Source organism: Mastomys coucha, unplaced genomic scaffold (assembly GCF_008632895.1).
Source record: "Mastomys coucha isolate ucsf_1 unplaced genomic scaffold, UCSF_Mcou_1 pScaffold23, whole genome shotgun sequence".
Classification (NCBI taxonomy): Eukaryota; Metazoa; Chordata; class Mammalia; order Rodentia; family Muridae; genus Mastomys; species Mastomys coucha.
The window spans coordinates 1,291,580-1,310,246 of NW_022196906.1; the positions used below are offsets into that span (position 1 = coordinate 1,291,580).

General features: G+C 37.4%; 1 protein-coding gene and 1 pseudogene across 3 annotated transcripts in view; both read left to right on the forward strand.

Moving 5' to 3' along the window:
• The window catches only part of LOC116072445, a 1,720-nt pseudogene extending 904 nt beyond the window's left edge, over window positions 1–816 (forward strand).
• Window positions 1–18,667, forward strand: part of Pdgfd (platelet derived growth factor D) — a 222,117-nt gene that overhangs the window by 154,779 nt on the left and 48,671 nt on the right. For all 3 annotated transcript variants that reach the window (XM_031343915.1, XM_031343916.1, XM_031343917.1), the window contains exon 3: window positions 3,226–3,406. In XM_031343915.1, the coding sequence (XP_031199775.1) occupies window positions 3,226–3,406 (181 nt within the window). The remainder of the gene's footprint in view (window positions 1–3,225; window positions 3,407–18,667) is intronic.

Here is an 18,667-nt window from a genome sequence, read left to right on the forward strand (position 1 = left end):
AAAAAAAAAAAAAAAAAAAACAGAGGTTTTCTTGAATATGAAGATCACAAAAGAGCTGACCCAGCAAGGCGTAGGCTAATGAGTGGTAAAGTCAAGGTCTGGAGAAATGTTGGAACTGTTGAAGGGGCGGATCCTATTGAAGCTCCTGATCCTGAGGTCATGGCAAAGGTAAAAGTGCTGTTGTATGCAACCTTGCCAACAGTATAACAGAAGAAATTTTAGAAAAGTCGTTTGGTCAGTTTGGGAAACTGGAACGAGTAAAGAAGCTAAAAGATTACACTCTTGTTCATTTTGATGAGAGAGATGATGCTGTCAAGGCTATGGAAGAAATGAATGGTAAAGACTTGGAGGGAGAAAATTTTGAAATTGTTTTTGCTAAACCACCAGATCAGAAGAGGAAAGAAAGAAAAGCTAGAGGCAAGCCACAAAGAATCAAATGTATGATGATTACTACTATTATGGTCCATCTCATATGCCTCCCCCAACAAGAGGTAGAGGTGACTACGGATATCCTCCAGATTATTATGGATGTGAAGATTATTATGATTACCATAACTATCTTGGTAGATATGAATATCTATACTTTGGTTATGAAGATTTTCAAGTTGGAGCTGGAGGAAGGGGCGGTAGAGAAGCAAGGGGGTGCTGCTTCATCCAGAGGTCGAGGGGCTGCTCCTCCCCGTGGTAGAGCAGGTTATTCACAGAGAGGAGGCCCTGGATCAGCAAGAAGCATTCGAGCTGCAAGAGGAGCTGCCCAACAACAGAGGCCGCGAGCAGGGAAAAGAGCTCAAGGCTGGTCCTGACCTGTTACAATGAAGACTGACTTGCTATGTGCGATTACACCAGAAGCTTGCAGTGGGGTAATGGTAAGGAAAATCAAGCAACCTTAAATATCTCAGCTGTATAGGAGCATATTCTATTGCAGAAGACCTTCCTATGATGATCATGGAATCAAATATGGGACATTGAACTAATACTTGGACTTTGATATGAATTTCTTTAACAATTTTCTCTGCAGTGCAAGTTATTAAACTAAAGCTACTCTATTTTCCAAATGTGTTCCAACAAAAATCCTTCACAACTTCTAGCATGGTATCTTAATAAAGAATAAAATTCTTCTCTTTTAAAAAAAAATCTTCTCTAAGTAGATTTTTCTCCTCTTTTTAATTAAGGATCTCAGCAGTGGTATTCTGAAAAAATTCTTTTTAATTTGTGCATTTAAATTTTATTGCAGTGATACAGATGTCACTGTTGGTAAATTTTTATTTCTGTTCACTAAGGTTAATCATGATTGTTTATATCTTTTTGTAGTAATACTTTTGAATTGTGTTCAGATGCAGTGTCAGGTGTAATCATCAGAGCTGGTGAGTCAGGCATTCCTATAGTGGTTCTTTTGAGAACCTTTTTTAAAGGATTGGTTAACTACCTCAGTAGCAGAGGATTGAACTATACCCTGTCTGTACTGTACATAGAAAATCTTTGTAGATAAAAACAAGGCTTGTTAAATGATATGAGGGTAAGATTTTAATATACCAAATGTAACATTCTTAGTTGCCTTTAGGCTTGTAAGAGTTCCTCATGACCATCGTAACAGGCCTTGCTTTTGTTGTATTATGTGGCTGAAAAAGCAGCCTCGCTTCTTCAGATATTGTAGTTATCTGGATGTCCAATAGGTTAGCAAGATGTTAGTTTTGCAAGACATCAGATGTTCAAATAAAAAGTGCACCCAAACTTATACTAAGTACTGTAGTGTCCCTTTATAAAAACTCAGACTAAAACTGACAATTGTACAGCAAAGCCTGACATTTGGATATTTTGAAGTTTCTTCATAAATCATAGAAATTAGTATATGGCTGTAGTTTAGCTTTTTAGGTAAATGGTATGTTTCATTAGTGCATTTGTTACTGCTGATCACTATAAAATGTGAATCAGCTTTCCATTTCTTATGCAGGTCATGATAACATGTAGAATAGCATACAATCATTTGTGCTATATTTTTTAATTTTCTAAAGCACCTTGATGACCGTGAGTGTTCAGTGGTGTAGCATCCTCTATTGAATCACTCTCAATTTTTTTGGCCAAGTCTTAAATTGATAACTTAAAGTCTGAGGTAAAATTATACTTTAAGTAGGACTTGGTGTGAAGAAATACTTTCTCCCCTTCCCCAAAGGCATATCACATACCCCAATAGGCACCATGACTGAAGACCAGAGTTTATACCTAATTAGGGTTTTATATATACCAGTTCCCCAGTAAATGTAAATTTAACAAGAAAATTAGACATGTCATAAGTTCAAAATGCTCATGGCAAACAATCCTTTTGCATTCCTGAAAACAAAATTGTTTTATACTGTAAGCTGGAGGCGAATGTAACTTATTTCTGTAATAAAGTCTTAATTTCTTTTAAAAAAATGTTAGTAGATGACAGCAATTTGGTTTTCCCAGAAAACATTCTAAGGGTCATGTTCTGAAAATTCTTCTTAATTATATAGGACATTGTAATTGTCATAATGGAGGAAGTCAGTATTCTCTCAGGATAGATTGTTGAATTTCAACTTTGACAAACATTGCCTAAACTAGTTTTTGGGTTTTCCACATTTCTATAGGTTCTTGTCTTCAGTTAGTTGAAAAGTCGTAAGACAGTGTGTGTAAGCCTCAATTTCTCAGCAGTTAAAGTCAACTTTACTAAGCCATTAATGAAGTCTCACACTTTTTTTGTTAGATATTTTCTTTATTTACATGTCATATGATTTCTCTTTTCCTAGTTTCCCCTCAAAAAAAAAAAAAGCAAAACAACCAAAAAACAACAAGAACAAACCCCTGTTGCCTTCCCCTCCCCCTGCTTGCTACCCCACCCTCTCCCACTTATTGGCCCTGGCATTCCCCTACACTGGGGCACAGAACCTTCACAGGGCCAAGGGCCTCTCCTCCCATTGATGATCGACTTTGCAATCTTCTACTATACACATGCTGCCATAACAATCAGTCCCACCATGTATAGTCCTTGGTTGGTGGTTGAGTCTCTGGGAGCTCTGAGGGTAGTAGTTAATTCATATTATTGTTCATCCTAAGGGGCTGCAAACCCTTCAGCTTCTTTGGTCTTTTCTCTAACTCCTTCATTGGGTATGGATAAGAGACTGAAGGAAGGACAAGCCAGCCTGATATAGCTACCTCCTGAGAGGCTCTGACAGTATCTGACTAATACAGAAGTCTCACACTTTCTAGGTATGACTTTGTGGAAGTTGAAGATGTCTCAGAAAGCAGCACCGTTGTCAGAGGAAGATGGTGTGGCCACAAAGAGATCCCTCCAAGGATAACTTCAAGAACAAACCAGATTAAAATCACATTTAAGTCTGATGACTACTTTGTGGCAAAACCTGGATTCAAGATTTATTATTCATTCGTGGTGAGTAACTAACCCTCCCTGGCTTCATAGAGCATAAGGATCATTTTCTGTGATTAAATTTAGTACTGTAAGGGTAATGTAGTTCCTTATTGCATGTGTATTTCTTTCCTTTGGACAGAATCTTAAAGAATGTCTGTGTTTGTAAGGAAAACCATTTGGATCTAGTATGTCAAACTTGAGGGCATGACTTTTGAAGGGAAATTAGAAGATAGAAATAGGAGTCTATAGTGTAGTAATTTCAACCAAAGCAAGGTAAGCATATATAGCCAAATGGGTGGTGTGTGTGTATGTGTGTGTGTGTGTGTGTGTGTGTGTGTGTGTGTGTGTGTATTAAACATGTTTTAAGAATTAAAACAGAGAACAAAATATTTCATTACTGAGCACATATGTTCATGAGTGTGGTGCATTATCCACTGCATAACCTCCTCTGGGCTACACCACTGAAAAAAACTGTCTCCCTCATCAACTGTTAGCAGTACCTCAGCTAGGAGTTGTACCTTATGATCTCCTTTGCTTGCCAAGCTTTCCACACATGGTCATATGTCTTCATTTCTCATCCATTCATCTAGATAAAGGATGAGTGTCAAGTAGAACATAGTCTCAAAATGGCGTCCATGGGGGAAATGGCTTTTCTCCCTCAGCAGCCTTCAAAACACCTTTGGCACTGTGAAAACTAGTAAGCAATTGGGGAAGCTTCTAGGTCAGTACCAGTCTGATTTCTCCATGTTTATTACCAATGTGCGTGATGTCTTCAGCAGCAATGCCTTACTACCTAGTTCCAGTGGGTAACCAAGAACATAGTCTGTTCATGGGTGGATCTCTAATGGGGATAGAGATGCCATCCCCCCACCAATCCAAAAACTTGACACAATACATCTCATACCTGCAAGTGGGCTTTTTGTTTCTTTGATTGAAACCAATTACCTGTTTGGGATAGACTGACTGTCAGCCGATCTCCAAGACTCTCCTGTCTCTGTCTCTCCCCAGAACTGTAGTTACAGGTACTAACCAGCATCGTTGCCTGGTATGTGGATGCCAGGGATCTGAACTCAGGTCCCCATATTTGCAAAGCAAGCAGTTTGTCCACAGGGCTATCTCCCCAGACCGTAAGATTTCTCATACCACTGTTGCTAAGGTAAAACAGCTATATAATACAAATATGATCTTGCCAAATAATGAGTACAATAATGTGAGATATTAGGGTTTATAAGGCAGACTCTGTTCTTTCTCTAGCCAATGTTAATTGGGATATTAGCTGTGAGGGTTGCTGGAAGCATCACAGGAAATAAACCATGAGAGAAAAGAAGGAAACTCAGTTTAACCCAACTTAGTAAATGCTGGTTAAATATTCTAGAGTCTAACACCAGGAGATTTCTTGTTTAGAATATTTAAATACAGTAAAATTTTGGAAAAAAGTTTCCTGATGTAATAAAATCCCAGTGCACATGAAGACAGAATTACATCAAAACTCAACTCAAAGTACATGTGATCACAAAGATGGATTCTATAGCATAAGCACCTAGGAACTGATGTGGTATCTGACTGTGATAGTGTAGGTGTCAGCAAGCTATAAATTACATGGGACAGCTCCCCTAAGGATAGGTTCTATTGACTGAGAAACAAAGCTGAATATGAAGGTCTAGGAAGATAGATCATTTGGCATTTGCCTGAGGTCTGGTTTTATAAATAGCAAAGGTCACCGAGTCATTACTCACATTTACTTCCAGCCTTCTACGTAGAAAGCAGGTATTCACTTCCTCCTCTGAGGAGACAACCCTGTGTAATTAATGTGTGATCTATGGGCACAAAGACCTTTTTGCTCCCAACAGACAGCCTTCATGGTCTGATGTCAGTTGTGGCACACTGGCCCCTTCATTTATCTCCATTTCTACAGAAAACTGTACCATAAAGAAATGGAAATATGGATAGGATTGTTGTATTTTTTTTCTATTGATCTCTCTGTCTGACTCACTGAGGTCAACAAGTTTCTTTCACTAAATATGGACAACTAGGAGCAAAGAGTTTGGAGACTGCCAAAGGCAAAATGAGTTCAATGTCTAGGAATCTAGAAACTTTAGACAGGTGGCTTTTTAACACATTTCTTCTGCCTGTCTCATGTGTCTTGAACATGATGTTTAGAAAAAAAAACATTTTATTTCTATGTGTACTGTACTTGGAAAGACTTTGTAAAGCACAGTTTGAAGCAATAAGTGAATCTAGATGTAAGTTAATAGGAAGATGGTGGGTTTAAAGTATTCAGCTGCTAGCATACATAAACAGTGATTGTCAAGATGCTAAGCATTTCTGAAGCTGAATGAAGCCATTTTGTATCCTCTTATTTAAGTAACAGTAGCCATCCTAGAGATTTGAGCCTTCAGAATTTCTCTCAAGGAGGTAGCACACCCCTGTGAAGTGGCGAATAGCTGTGAAGAAGGCAGTGGTGTCCTTCATAGCTACATCTTTCTAACTTGTGATTCCTATTTGGAGTCTCTGTCTTCCTACCTATCTCAATGACTGTCCACCAGGGCACATCTTCACACACACATCTTCAGAGGCTGCATGCGGTAGGTTCTCAGGGATCTAAAGACTCAGTGTACTGGGATTCAATCTACATGTCCCATTTTCATAGATTCTTAAATGTCCAAGTTATATTTAATCAAATTTTATTATATAAGATTATGGAAGACTAATGGGTGACACTGAAGCAATGCAGTTTGTGTTAGAAATGAATCTTCCATGTAAGCTTTATTTAATGTGCTTAGGATTCAGTCTTCTGTCTTTCCCCTCAGCACCTGTCATAGTTCCCTTTCAGAGCAGACAGGTGAGCAGAGCTAGATAACGAGGACTGCTTCATATTGGAGGCAGCTTTCACTGACGCTGAGAATGTGAGACTGAACAATGTTTCTCCTTTATGCATATGCACCTGTAACACTGGGATTGTTATAAGATTTTAGAAAGATGCTAATGCTTTTCTCAATACCTACATAGTCAGTGCTCAATAATGCTGATAGTTACACTACCTTCCCCATCAGTAACTATATATATATATACTACACATGTATATATATATATATATATATATATATATACCACACATACTACACACATATATATACATATATATATATATATATATATATATACATGTGTAGTATGTGTGTGTATGTATATACATATATATGTATTTATGTATATGATCTTCCCCCAGGCAAATGACCATGTTTTGAAGAAAAAGGTAGAAAATCTTCCTTTCTTTTATTCCTTCTTTCCTTGTTTCTTTCTTTTTCTTTTGTTCTTTCTTTCTTTTATTCTTTATTTTTTATCAAATATAGTCTAACAGGAGGCAAACTGAAAAAGGAGAATTCAGTTGTGAAAATGTCTCCATCAGATTGTGTAGTAGGCAAAAGATCATTGAGTATTTTCTTGACTGATGATTTACTATTGCAAATGCCATTCCTGAACAGTGACAATAAGATATAAGACTGCTGGCCAGGCAGTGGTGACACATGCCTTTAATCCCAGCAATTGGGAGGCAGAAGCAAGCAGATTTCTGAGTTCAAGGCCAGCCTGGTCTAAAGAGTAAGTTTCAGGATGGCCAGGGCTATACAGAGAAACCCTGTCTTGAAAAACCAAAAAAACAAGAAAGAAAGAAAGAAAGAAAGAAAGAAAGAAAGAAAGAAAGAAAGAAAGAAAGAAAGAAAGAAATAAATCAGTCCTTCATGACCTCTTCTTCAGTGCTTGCTTCCAAGTTCATGTTTGATTTCCACTCCTGACTATCATTTCTAATATACTAGAAGATATAAGATGAAATAAACTCTTTCCTCTCCCACATGTACTCTACGCTGTGCCATGTACCAGAGGGCTTGTATCAATGAGAGGAGAGGCCCTTGGTCTTGTGAAAGCTCAATGGCCCAGCATAGGGGAATGCCAGGACAGGGAAGCAGGAGTGGGTAGGTTGGTGAGCAAGGGAAGAGGGGATGGGATAGGAGGTTTTTGGAGGGGAAATGAGGAAAGAGGGTAACATTTGAAATGTAAATAAAGAAAATATCTAAAAAAAAAAAATGACTATTCTCTGAGAAACTGTGATTCATAAAAGAACTGCATGGTTCTACTTCCTTGTACTGTATTTCTCCTCAGTCTACTGCACTGAGGAGAATAGATGGCCTCAGGAGGCATAATTAAGCAGAATAGATGATGCTATCAAGCACTCACTAGATGAAACTCTCTAAATAAACGAGGCCTGCCCACCGTCAATCCAAATTGTGATGGAGTGAACAAAATAGGGTGCATGGTTCAGAAAACCATTCTGATGTCCAGTAACTATATCACTGTGCATGGTGTTGTTTGAGGACAGACGGACAGGATGATATATGCCTATGAATTTCAGTTCTGCTATTTATGGTTTCAGTTTCCTCCACTTCACAATGAAAATGATGCTTTATGACATAAGTTTTGATGATTGAATTAAATAGTTTTCATAAGCTATTCTGCATGGAATATACTAATCATTCAGATACATGTTATTATAGTTACCACCAATGCTATTATTACCATACCAGGTGGCATGGGAACCTATCCTTGTAGTGGATATAGTTATGAATGTGTATTGCATTGCAAAGAGTATTTATGTGCATGCAAATGTGGAGTATGTGCACACATGTAAGTGTACATGTGCATACTGTGTACTCTGAACATATTTCACTTTATTCATCCAAGGAAGGAATGTTTTATTGCATGTTATAATAAATATGAGAACTTTAAATCATATAGTGTAGTATTTACATGTGCATGTTTAATAATAAGAAATTATTTTAATTAAAAATGAATGGTCTTTGGAAAGTGACTCAAACCTTTTTGTCCTGTTAATACGGTTCAGTATATTTATATATTGAAATGTGTTAAAGTCCACTATTAACACTTTTGAAAACTGTTTCAGAAAGCAAGTTTATTAGAGCAGTTCCTTAAATCTTACCCTATAGTGAATTAACCTCAAGTGGATCCATTAAGAATCTCATAAGATTAAAGCTCAAAGGAATCAAAGATTTGCATACAAGTAACTGTCAAATGTAGAGGGGAAAAGAATGAGTTGGAAGAAGAGGAAAACATGGAGAAGGAAGAACTACATCCTGGGTTAAATGAGATAAACCCTTTATTATAATTTCATAGGGGCTAATACTGTTCATCCATAATCTCAAAATTATCAACAATAAAAAGATAGACACCTAATTCTAATTGTAAGATGAATTATTTAATGTAATATTTAATTAATTCTTTGAGAATTTCACACAATATATTTTAATCACATCTGATCACTCCACTGAGCTGAATTATTATAAAAAATAGTAAAGGAACACTGTGTTCCTTTCTTTAGAAATGTGGAAATTGCATCATGATCTGCAGAGCCAGATAGCATTTTTACAGTACTCTGAACGTCTTCTTGTGTCTGGCCATTTGCACAGATTTGTCAAGCATGAGTAGTGACATCTACAGCAGAGACTATTCATTCCTGTTTCTCTCCCCAAACACATTTTCCTAGAAGTTTGGAGCTTTAGAAACTGTAGTATTGCTTCTTGGCATTAGGAGGGGACAGGTAAATACAGGTTATTTGAAGGACCAATACAAAGAGATAAAAGAAGGCAATATGCTGAGGACTAGGGAAGGTCCCAGACAAGACAGGGTGACAAAAACTGATTTGAAGCAAAATGCCAACTGAGATCTGAAATAGTAGGTGGCAGTGATTTGAGGCTGTAGGAGCAGAGCAGACAAAACCACAATGTCTAGAACAGAGGAAGCAGTGGTATCCCTTAGGTTGAGGCAATTTTTTTAGTGCCTTGGCATCCTGGCTGCTGAAGGAAGAGAGGTGGCAGAACCACAGTTAACACCTCTGTGCCAGGTAAAAGGGAAGAAAAGTGGACTCATGGTACTGACCTATAACCCAGGTTCCTCAGCAGGGTCCCAATGCCTGCTTGGGCTACAGAGTGAGCTCAAAACCAGCTTGGGGAACTTAGCAAGATTGCAGCCTCAACTAAAGCAAGAAAGCAAGAAGAGAGAGATAGACAGAGAGACAGAGACAAACACAGAGAGACAGAGACAGAGAGAAAGAGGTGAAGAACAGGCTGAGCTGTAAGTTAGTAATAGAACACTTGCCTACCATGTTTAAGACCCTGGGTTCAATCCCTAATACTTAAAAAAGTGAGAGAACAAAGAGGGAACTTTCTTATCCTTATCCATGGCCTGTCCTATTTTAGATACAGCTTAATGTCATTTGTTTGTTTGTTTGTTTGTTTGGAATAAAAGAGCTAAACCAGAAGGTCAAGTAAGACCAGACACTAAAACAAAATCATGATATTGAATAACATTGACAGAAAGAAAGCCAGGGATGTGGCCATGAACAAACACAGGAGGGACAGATGACAGCCCCAAAGTCCCCAAGCCAACTATGCTGACCCATAAAGCTAGCCCCTTCTATAAGTTGGTAACACAAGCCTTCTTATAAGCAGGCTTATTGCCCAAGCATTTAATAAACATGGAAAAATTGTTTTCTTTAGTATTTCTCAAATGTCCTAAACTTTCACTAAGTTTAGAAATTACTCTTAATGAGGAGCTTTCTCTTTGGGAACACGAAGTGAATTATTTTAATCAGATTATTTTATATATATATAAATATTTAATAGAATTATAATAGAATTCATGACCAAGAAGGAGACAAAATCTCCTGTAATCCTGGGGTGAAAGATAATTTAGCAAAAACATGGCTAGGTAAATAATAATAACGATAATAATAATAATAATAATAATAATAAATAATATTGCTACATAAGAATAATAATAGAAAAAATAGCTGATGAGGCTTTGGATCATTCAAGGATTTGATATAGGAGATTCTCTGTAAGGAGTTTAATGTATATCTAATGCCTGCATATCATAAAGCATATGCTGTTTGACAAGGAATTATTCATCACCATGAAAACTGACTTAAGATAATCTAGAATGGAGAGCTCTGACCCCTTGGAGAACTGGTATTATATGAACCCTTTTATTTGCAAAAAGAAACAGTAAACACAGCAAATGATGAATGGGACAATGCACACAAGGCAATGAGGAGGTTGGCTGTTTGATTGTAGATCCAGGACTAGAGAGCAGCATTCCTGACATGGACTTACTTCGTGCAAGGATAAATATACTTAGAGCTGTGCATCACATTTCAGAAGGCCCTGCAAACCTCACGTCTGAGGTCTTAAGGAGCCCCAAGGACAGTGCCACCAAGTCCTGCTCATTTTGTCTTTGTATGTCAGGCAGCTTCTAGGAGTGCTTTCTTGCATGTTGACTAGGCTTTTCTGACACAAGATTCTTTGAAATCTTATTTACTACCATAAGTAATTTTCCTTACAAACCCCATTTGCTGAGCACATGAGCAGATGACTTTCTTGTGTATTGAGTAAACCTATTTCCAGCTTTGAGGGAGAAGCTGTTTAATGACTCTTGGAAAGTCCAGTATCTTGTTTATCTCACATTTAATTACACTGACATGCAACCAATAAACTTGTACACTGAAAAGTTAAAAAGCTCTCATGTGTTTATAGATGACTGCCTTTTGGTTTTTTTTTGCATATTATCTTCTCCCTATAAATGTAAATTTTTTGGTGTGTTCATATTTTGGTACACAAAGACAGGGAGGAAAACAAAGATGATGAGAGCTACCAGACTATGCTATCAAATGGTTAGCATTTTTAGGATATGCTTAAGATAGGTATACCATTTCAATTTTTAAAAGTGAAATGGCCAGAGAGACAGTTCAAGGGAAAAAGGCACTTGCTGCCAAGTTTGAGGACCTGAATTCAATTTCTAGTGCGGACATGGCTAAAGGCACAAAATTCACATCAAACCTCCACATATACACTGTGGCATGTGTGTGAACACTTACACACACACACTCAATAAGTGCCATAAAAAAATTGAAGATGAAGTCAGGGATAATGAAGTGTGATTGATGTAATCTCAGCACTGGAGAGGAGAAAGCAGAAATCGTATAAATTGAATTCGAACTATATAGTGATTTCCAGTCCAGCTAAGGCTACATGGTGAGACCCAATCTCAAATGAGGGTAATAAAGCAAACCTTCTCCTACTGTTGCACGGTTCGCAAATGCTTCTGTAGACTTACTTTGAATAAGAAGAAATTCAAAGTCTCCCAAATGAAATGAAATGTTTCCACTTATACAAAGATAATGCCTTAGGCTCCTGGGGTTTTTATACATTGTTTGAAATTTATAATACATTCGCATTTAGTGGAGGATTTTATTTCATGAAATGTATCTATGTACATTTATCATCTCCAGGATAAGTTTATAATTAAGTGGCTATTTTGAATGTACTGCCTTAGATAATTTTTTTGCCATAGAACCATTACTGCTAATCCATTTCTCATAAATTGTCATAGAAGAGAATGTTCAGTTAATAAATGCCCATAAACAACAGAATTGTTTTCAATAAAATACAAAAAAATTGTGTGTTTATGAGTGGTTAAAGGGAAATTTTTTTAAATGGAATTTATAGTACTAAATAAAACATAAAAGTTTCTCTCATCTCTCTCTCTCTCATCTATATTCAAGGCTCCTAGCTGAAGGTTTTCTGTATACATTTTAGGATAAATGGGAAGAAGGATTAAGTACCAATTGCTTGTTTTACCTTTTCCCAAGGCACTCACCATAGGAGGTCTCAGGATACTAACTAGAAATATGGTTTTTATATTTTAGGCAAACCAAACAATTTATGAACTAAGAAACTTTTTGTAAAAATAAAAAAAGAGTAGAGATGATAAACATAAAATCAAAGCTATGTTGTGGATATATTCACAGTAAAAGGTGGGTATTTTGTTAAACCACATATGACTCCTAGAGGCAGGAATGAAGCTATGCTGTTCATCAGCAGCGGTGTGAGTTTCTTTCCACAGATACAGCTGTGAACACTTTGCCCACTCTTGTGTGAAATGACTTGCAGGATGGCTTTCTAGTACTTTCATTGTGAGGCCATTCCACAGTTTAATTGATATCACTATTGGGAAAACTTTGTAGATATAGAGCCTGCATTTTCAGATATTCAATTTCATATCCTGACTTCCAGTTTAGGCCCTCGAGGAGCATCATGAATAGCTCTTTCCCTTCATAGGGATGCATTTTTGAATTTTTGGAGATTTCTATTGTACATACAAGTCACATTCTTAAAAAAATGAGTCGTATACTCATGTATCAAGGACTTCATTCTTTAGTCAGTTAACAATATATTTGGCTTTATGCTCTTGCCTTCTCAGACAGGCCCTCCATCTGCTAATCAAGCAGAACACCTCTTAATGAGGTCGACAGGTGACATGAATGTACTGGTTAAATTCCCCTCCTGTCTTATCAGTGTAGCACACGGTCCAGCAGTAGACTCCCAGTCCAGGCTGCAGCTCTGCACTGTTTCCATTGCATTTCTGAGATGTTCCAGCACTTTCCTCAAACCTTTCCATTGGAGTTTTCTCTTTTCAGCTAAAGTCCTTTGCAGTTCTAGGTTTTATGATAACCAAACAAGTCAAAACAAGTTTGCATTAAACCTCATGTACTCTTTATTACAGATATCTCTATATTGTTGTAGTCACTTTACATTTATCATTGCTATTTAGAGGCACCATTTCATTAATATCTGTGTCCTATCTATACCCAGTGATCTATACCTACTGTGACCTCGGCATTACTATATAGTGAAAATTGCCAATTCAATGTACCTTCACAAGGACATTCATATTACACAGTGTTGGACTTATTGAAGGGCCAATGTCAGACAAGCGCCTTTTGAACTCGACAGGCATCTGTCTTCTCTGTGTCTTTCATTCTGATGAGTCATATTACCTATGAAAGAGAACTTCTTCCCCAGATTCATGTCATTTATCTGTAAGACTAAATATTGTCTGTCTTCTAGCATGATCTTGCATCATCATGGCACCCAAGTGTATTTTCTATCCTCATAATTAATGATCATATCAGCACCATGAAGGTTTTTTTTACTGTGTATTTCTCCTAGAAATTGAATTTACTTTCATCTTCAATTAAATGTAAGTTTTGAATAAGTCTTAAAAGATCTTGATCCTGTTAGCAGTGTTGAGCCTACAGAATCACTACCTTAAATTTCAATATTAAATTCTTGGAAGGAATAGCTTTGACATATCAAAGGAAAAAAATGTACAGGCAAATACTCTTTTCAAACAGACTTAAATTAATTTCATTAGACACTCTTAGCATTACTATTAGGGTGATACCATTATACTTCACCAAGAAGAAAATTACCTTCAAGATAAACTAAGTGTTAACTGTAGTTTTGTGGATAAGATCATAGCTCTGGGGGCCTTTCTCAGTTCTGTTGCTTTATCTGTTTAAAGGTATAACAGCTAGAAATACGATTAATTTTAGAGCCAGCCTTCAACCACCTGGTAGTGCACTTTCAAACTAATAAATGAATTCCCAGTTGATAAATAGTGTGTTTCTATGGAGAATCTGATAACAGCAATAGAGAATCTGATAACATCAGTGCCACAATTGTGCCCTCAGAGCACTTCATTCTCTTAGTCCTTACTGTGATCCTATTGCATCTAAGCAATTGTATTGGTTGCTATAAAGCCTGAAAAGAAATTGAAAATGAAGAGAAAAGTCTCTATAAGCCAAACGCAAGAGATGTGAACAGCTACACCAGATCCGACCATGACTGTGTTTTCTGCCATAAATAGTTGTTTCAAACTTTCATTCATATTTTGATCATATCCACTCCTCCTGCTCAAACTCTTTCCATATCCTCCAGCTTCTTCCTTTCCCACACAACACTGTGTCCCTTTTTCTTTCTTAATTTTCCCGTTAAGGCTAATTTGTATTGACAAAGGACTCTTGGAGAATTAGCCTTCCACTTGAGCATGGTCAAACTATTAAAGGAAAACTGAGCCTTCTAGAAATTGCCAATAACTCCTAAGAGAGGGCTAGAACCTGGTACTCAACTCACATCTCCATGCTGAGGTTTTCTCTGGTTAGACGTGTGCAGGTCATATGCATGCTATCACAGCTACCATGACTTCATGTCAGCAGCCCTGTTATATGCAGAAGACACTCTTTCTCTATAGCCATCCACTACCTCGGACTCTTACTGTTTTCATCATGTCTTTTGAAAGGATTCCTGAGTCTTTACAGAAGGAAGTGTAGTATATATGTTCCATTTAGAGCTGGGTAGTTTACAGTCTCTTATTCTCTGTATCTTGATGAGTTGTACTTCTCTAGGTTGACCATTATCTACTTCAAATAGATGATTCTCTGATGAGAGATGACTAATATACACATGTGATGATTTTTTATTAAGAATTAGATTAATGCTATTTCTCCCCAGCAGAATAATAGTGTTTAGTTCTCCTCTTGGTTCTCTGATCTGTCTGGCTATATGCTTTTAGCCTAATAATGATGTCAAGTAGGAGTTTCATATGCAGTAGGCCTTAAATCCAATCGGAAAGTGGTTGATGTTTTCTACAAACTTTACAGAACTATATCACCCTGTTAATATTGAAGTTCACAACATTTATACTAGGATTAGACTGATGATTAATTTTCTCCTTTGGTATCTGGCACCATTTTCACTATGAAAGCAAACCAGTAGGGATGAAGCTTCCACATCAGTATCTTCTTGATTTCTCCATGTTCTATGAATTAAGTATGCCTTGTTCTCAGCAATAGGATCTTGTTGTCTAGTTCTAGATAGCAGCCAACAGGTTGGAAATAGCTTCTAATATTTGTGGAGTCTATGAGAACTCACTGGCCAATAACTCCAAAAGAAGCAACTCATTTCTGGAACTTGAGTTTTTATTTCCTAGCCCTTGCTGTCTAGTAGAGGGCTGACTATGCTTCTTAAAGGATATAAAATATACTTCCTTAAATGGAAAATAGTTAAAAGAAATTTCCAAGAAAAAGCAATAACTTTTATTAAACACAAGTTTTAGAGCTCATAAAATATGAAATTGTCCTGAAAGCCTGGGGTGTATGTGAATAGTCAGAGATGATGTCAGAGAAGACAGGACCCAGCTCAAAAACATTAATGCATTTATCTAGAGACAGATAGCTTTGAAGAACCTCTGAAACATCCTGAACATGAAGATTTCATGCATAGTTTATCACTCTCTGTTTGGATTTTGTTTCTGGAGACCAATTTAGCAAGCAGGCTCATGAAGAAAGGATTACAACTTGTCACGAACAGATAAAGACTCTTTAGAAAAGACATGATAAACTCAGAAACTGTTTTGAGAATACATTTTGAATGAGTAAGAAAGAATGGGAAGGATTCTGTTAAGAATTGGGAGATATTTGTGCATAGCTTTTAAAGACACTATCAGGTAAAAGTCATGATATTTTTCTTGCAAAGAGAACACAAGACAATGAAAAAGGTTTGTCGATAAGTTGACAGGTGAGATTTTGGGCATGTTGGCATGCAAGTACCTGTGGAACATCCAATAAGAACAAGCCAGAGGGAAAGTTCTCAGCCAAGGGTTCCTGGTCTAAAATCTGCAATCAGGTGTCATTGGGATACAAATAAATGAGCAAGCTAGGGAATTCAGCACATCGCTCAGGTGCTAAATATTTTGTTTTTGAATCTTGGGAAATGCTGACATTTGAGATGACAAAAAAAGTGATTATGAAGAAGGAATAGCTTAAAATGTACATCAGAGAAATATCACAAAACTGAAGGAGGAGAGGGTAAAGGAGAGAGCCATCAAGATGGTGTGAGGAGACCATGAAGCTTTATGGCTAAAAAGTGTGATGGTAAGTGTGAGGAGACCATGAAGCTTTGTGGCTAGAAAGGGTACCTGGATTTTTCAAATCTTGGGGGATTTCACTGACAGAGAAGCTTCAGAGAAGACTGACATATTCTAGAAGAATCTCAAGCCTTTTACATTTATGCATGTGTCCAGGGTCAAGTAAGGAGTGGTACACATCAAAGCACATCTTTCCAGGTCAGAGGACAACTTGGAGTCAATTATCTCCTTCCTCATATGAATCCAGAGTATCAAACTCAGGTCTTCAGATTTGGCAGAAAGCTCCTTTCACTGGTCAATCCATTTTCACAACCCCAAGACATCTGATTTTAAAGACTGAACACACACACACACACACACACACACACACACACACACAGAGAGAGAGAGAGAGAGAGAGAGAGAGAGAGGCCAATTTTAGCATATCTATGGTAGATATGTGAATAAAAGGAAAGAAAGAAGAAACAGAGAAAGAAAGAGAACCATGGAAAATAGAAGATGGAAAGAAGACAGGAGGAGGAGAGGGGAATGGAAGTATTGCCAATTTAGAAAGTATTGCAAAAGATTTTTTTAAAATTTAACTTTATTGACTTTACATCCTGACCACAGTTTCCTCTCCCTACTTTTCTCCCAGCTCCTTTCCCCACCACCTCCTTTCCCTCCCCCATTCATACCTTCTTTGGTTTCTTTTCAGAAAAGTGCCAGCTTCCAATGGATATCAACAATCCATGGCATATGAAGTTGCAATAAGACTAGGTACCTTCTCTTCCATTAAGCCTAGAGAAGGCAACCCACTAGGGAGAAAGAGTCCCAGAGGCAGGCAAAAGAGCTCCTGCTGTCACTGTTAGGAGTCCCACAAGAAGGCCAACTTGCACACATGTAACATATATATGGTGAGCCTAGGTCAGGCCTATTCAGGCTTTCTGGTTGGTGGTTCAGTCTCTTTGAGCACCAATGAGCCCATGTTATAAATCTTCATGAACCATTTTGGGGTACAGAATGAATTCAAATTAAAGTCAACTACAATAAACCAATCCAGGAAGTGGTTAAACCCTCACCAAACAAGATGAGTGGCCCGAGTTTGGGGGAAATGATAATATATAGATTTGTCTATGTATTGTTTACTTTTCTGTTTCTATAATAAAACAACATGGTCAAAAGAAACTTAAGAATGAAATGGTTTAGTTTGGCTTCTGATTCTATGGGGATAGAGTCCATCATGACACAGAAAGCATGCCATGGCATCCAGAGCACAAAGTAGAGTTGTGGGCAAGGCTATGAACCTTCCTAGCCCAGCTCCTTTGGTTTATTTACTCCAGAAAGGCTACAGCTCCTAAAGGGTATGCTAAAATTGGCCTTTCTCTCTCTTTCTCTCTCTCTCTCTCTCTCTCTGTGTGCATGTGTGTGTGTGTGTGTGTGTGTGTATGTGTGTGTGTGTGTGTTCAGTCTTTAAAATCAGATGTCTTGGGGTTGTGAAAATGGATTGACCAGTGAAAGGAGCTTTCTGCCAGCAACTGAGGACCAAGTGTTCAACCATTTTTACCTATGCTGGACATTTTCCTCTCAAACCAGCATAATCTGTAGCAACTACAAGTTAGATATAGAAGCAATAGATGATGTTGCCTGCTCCTGAGTCATAATCACTTTCTCACTTTTATATTCAAAGTCCTATGACTTTTGGATGCTAGAAATCTCAGACGTGTGGAAGGACTTGAATGGAGGCACCCAATCCCCACATTTCCTTTGGAGAAGAAGAAAATCTTACTTTCCAGTGAGAGTAAAACCTTTGACAGCAGTAAGGCTTGAGCAGACACTGACAGCTGAGAGATACCCAAGTTATGTCTACAAAGATTTGGAAGTTTACAAGGCATTACAAAACAAATTGTTTCCTCTGAGAAATAACACTGGGCTCATGTGGCTTGTTTAGATCTTAATATACTTAATAAATTTTAGACCCAAATCACTCCATCTCTGTCAAAATTCCAATATCAAGTTTGCTGTTTATTTTTAAGAGAATATGAAGTTCAGGATAAAACATCTTTCAAAGCCAATATTCTTTACCATTTATCCTCACCTTCTGATTCCACCACTAAACTAAGGCAAAGATGTCAGCTACTTTCTATTCTTATCTCCTATAAAAATTTAAGGCCTTTTATAGTTAGCTTTGCTCTTTAAAAAAAAAAAAACATCTGCCATGCTCCACACAGGGTTACTGGGGATCATTTTCTTTTGTTTATGCTGATTATATATATACATATACACATATGTATATATGTGTATATATATTATACACACATATAGTAAATATAACTGTAGGCCTTGACTATAGCTATTTGAGGGACTACAAGCAGAGGTAGATACAGTTACAGCAAATCTCCAGTCTTCAGCTTCTCTCATCCAACATCTGTAGACACTGTATTTAAATACAGTATTGGTTTTCAGTTT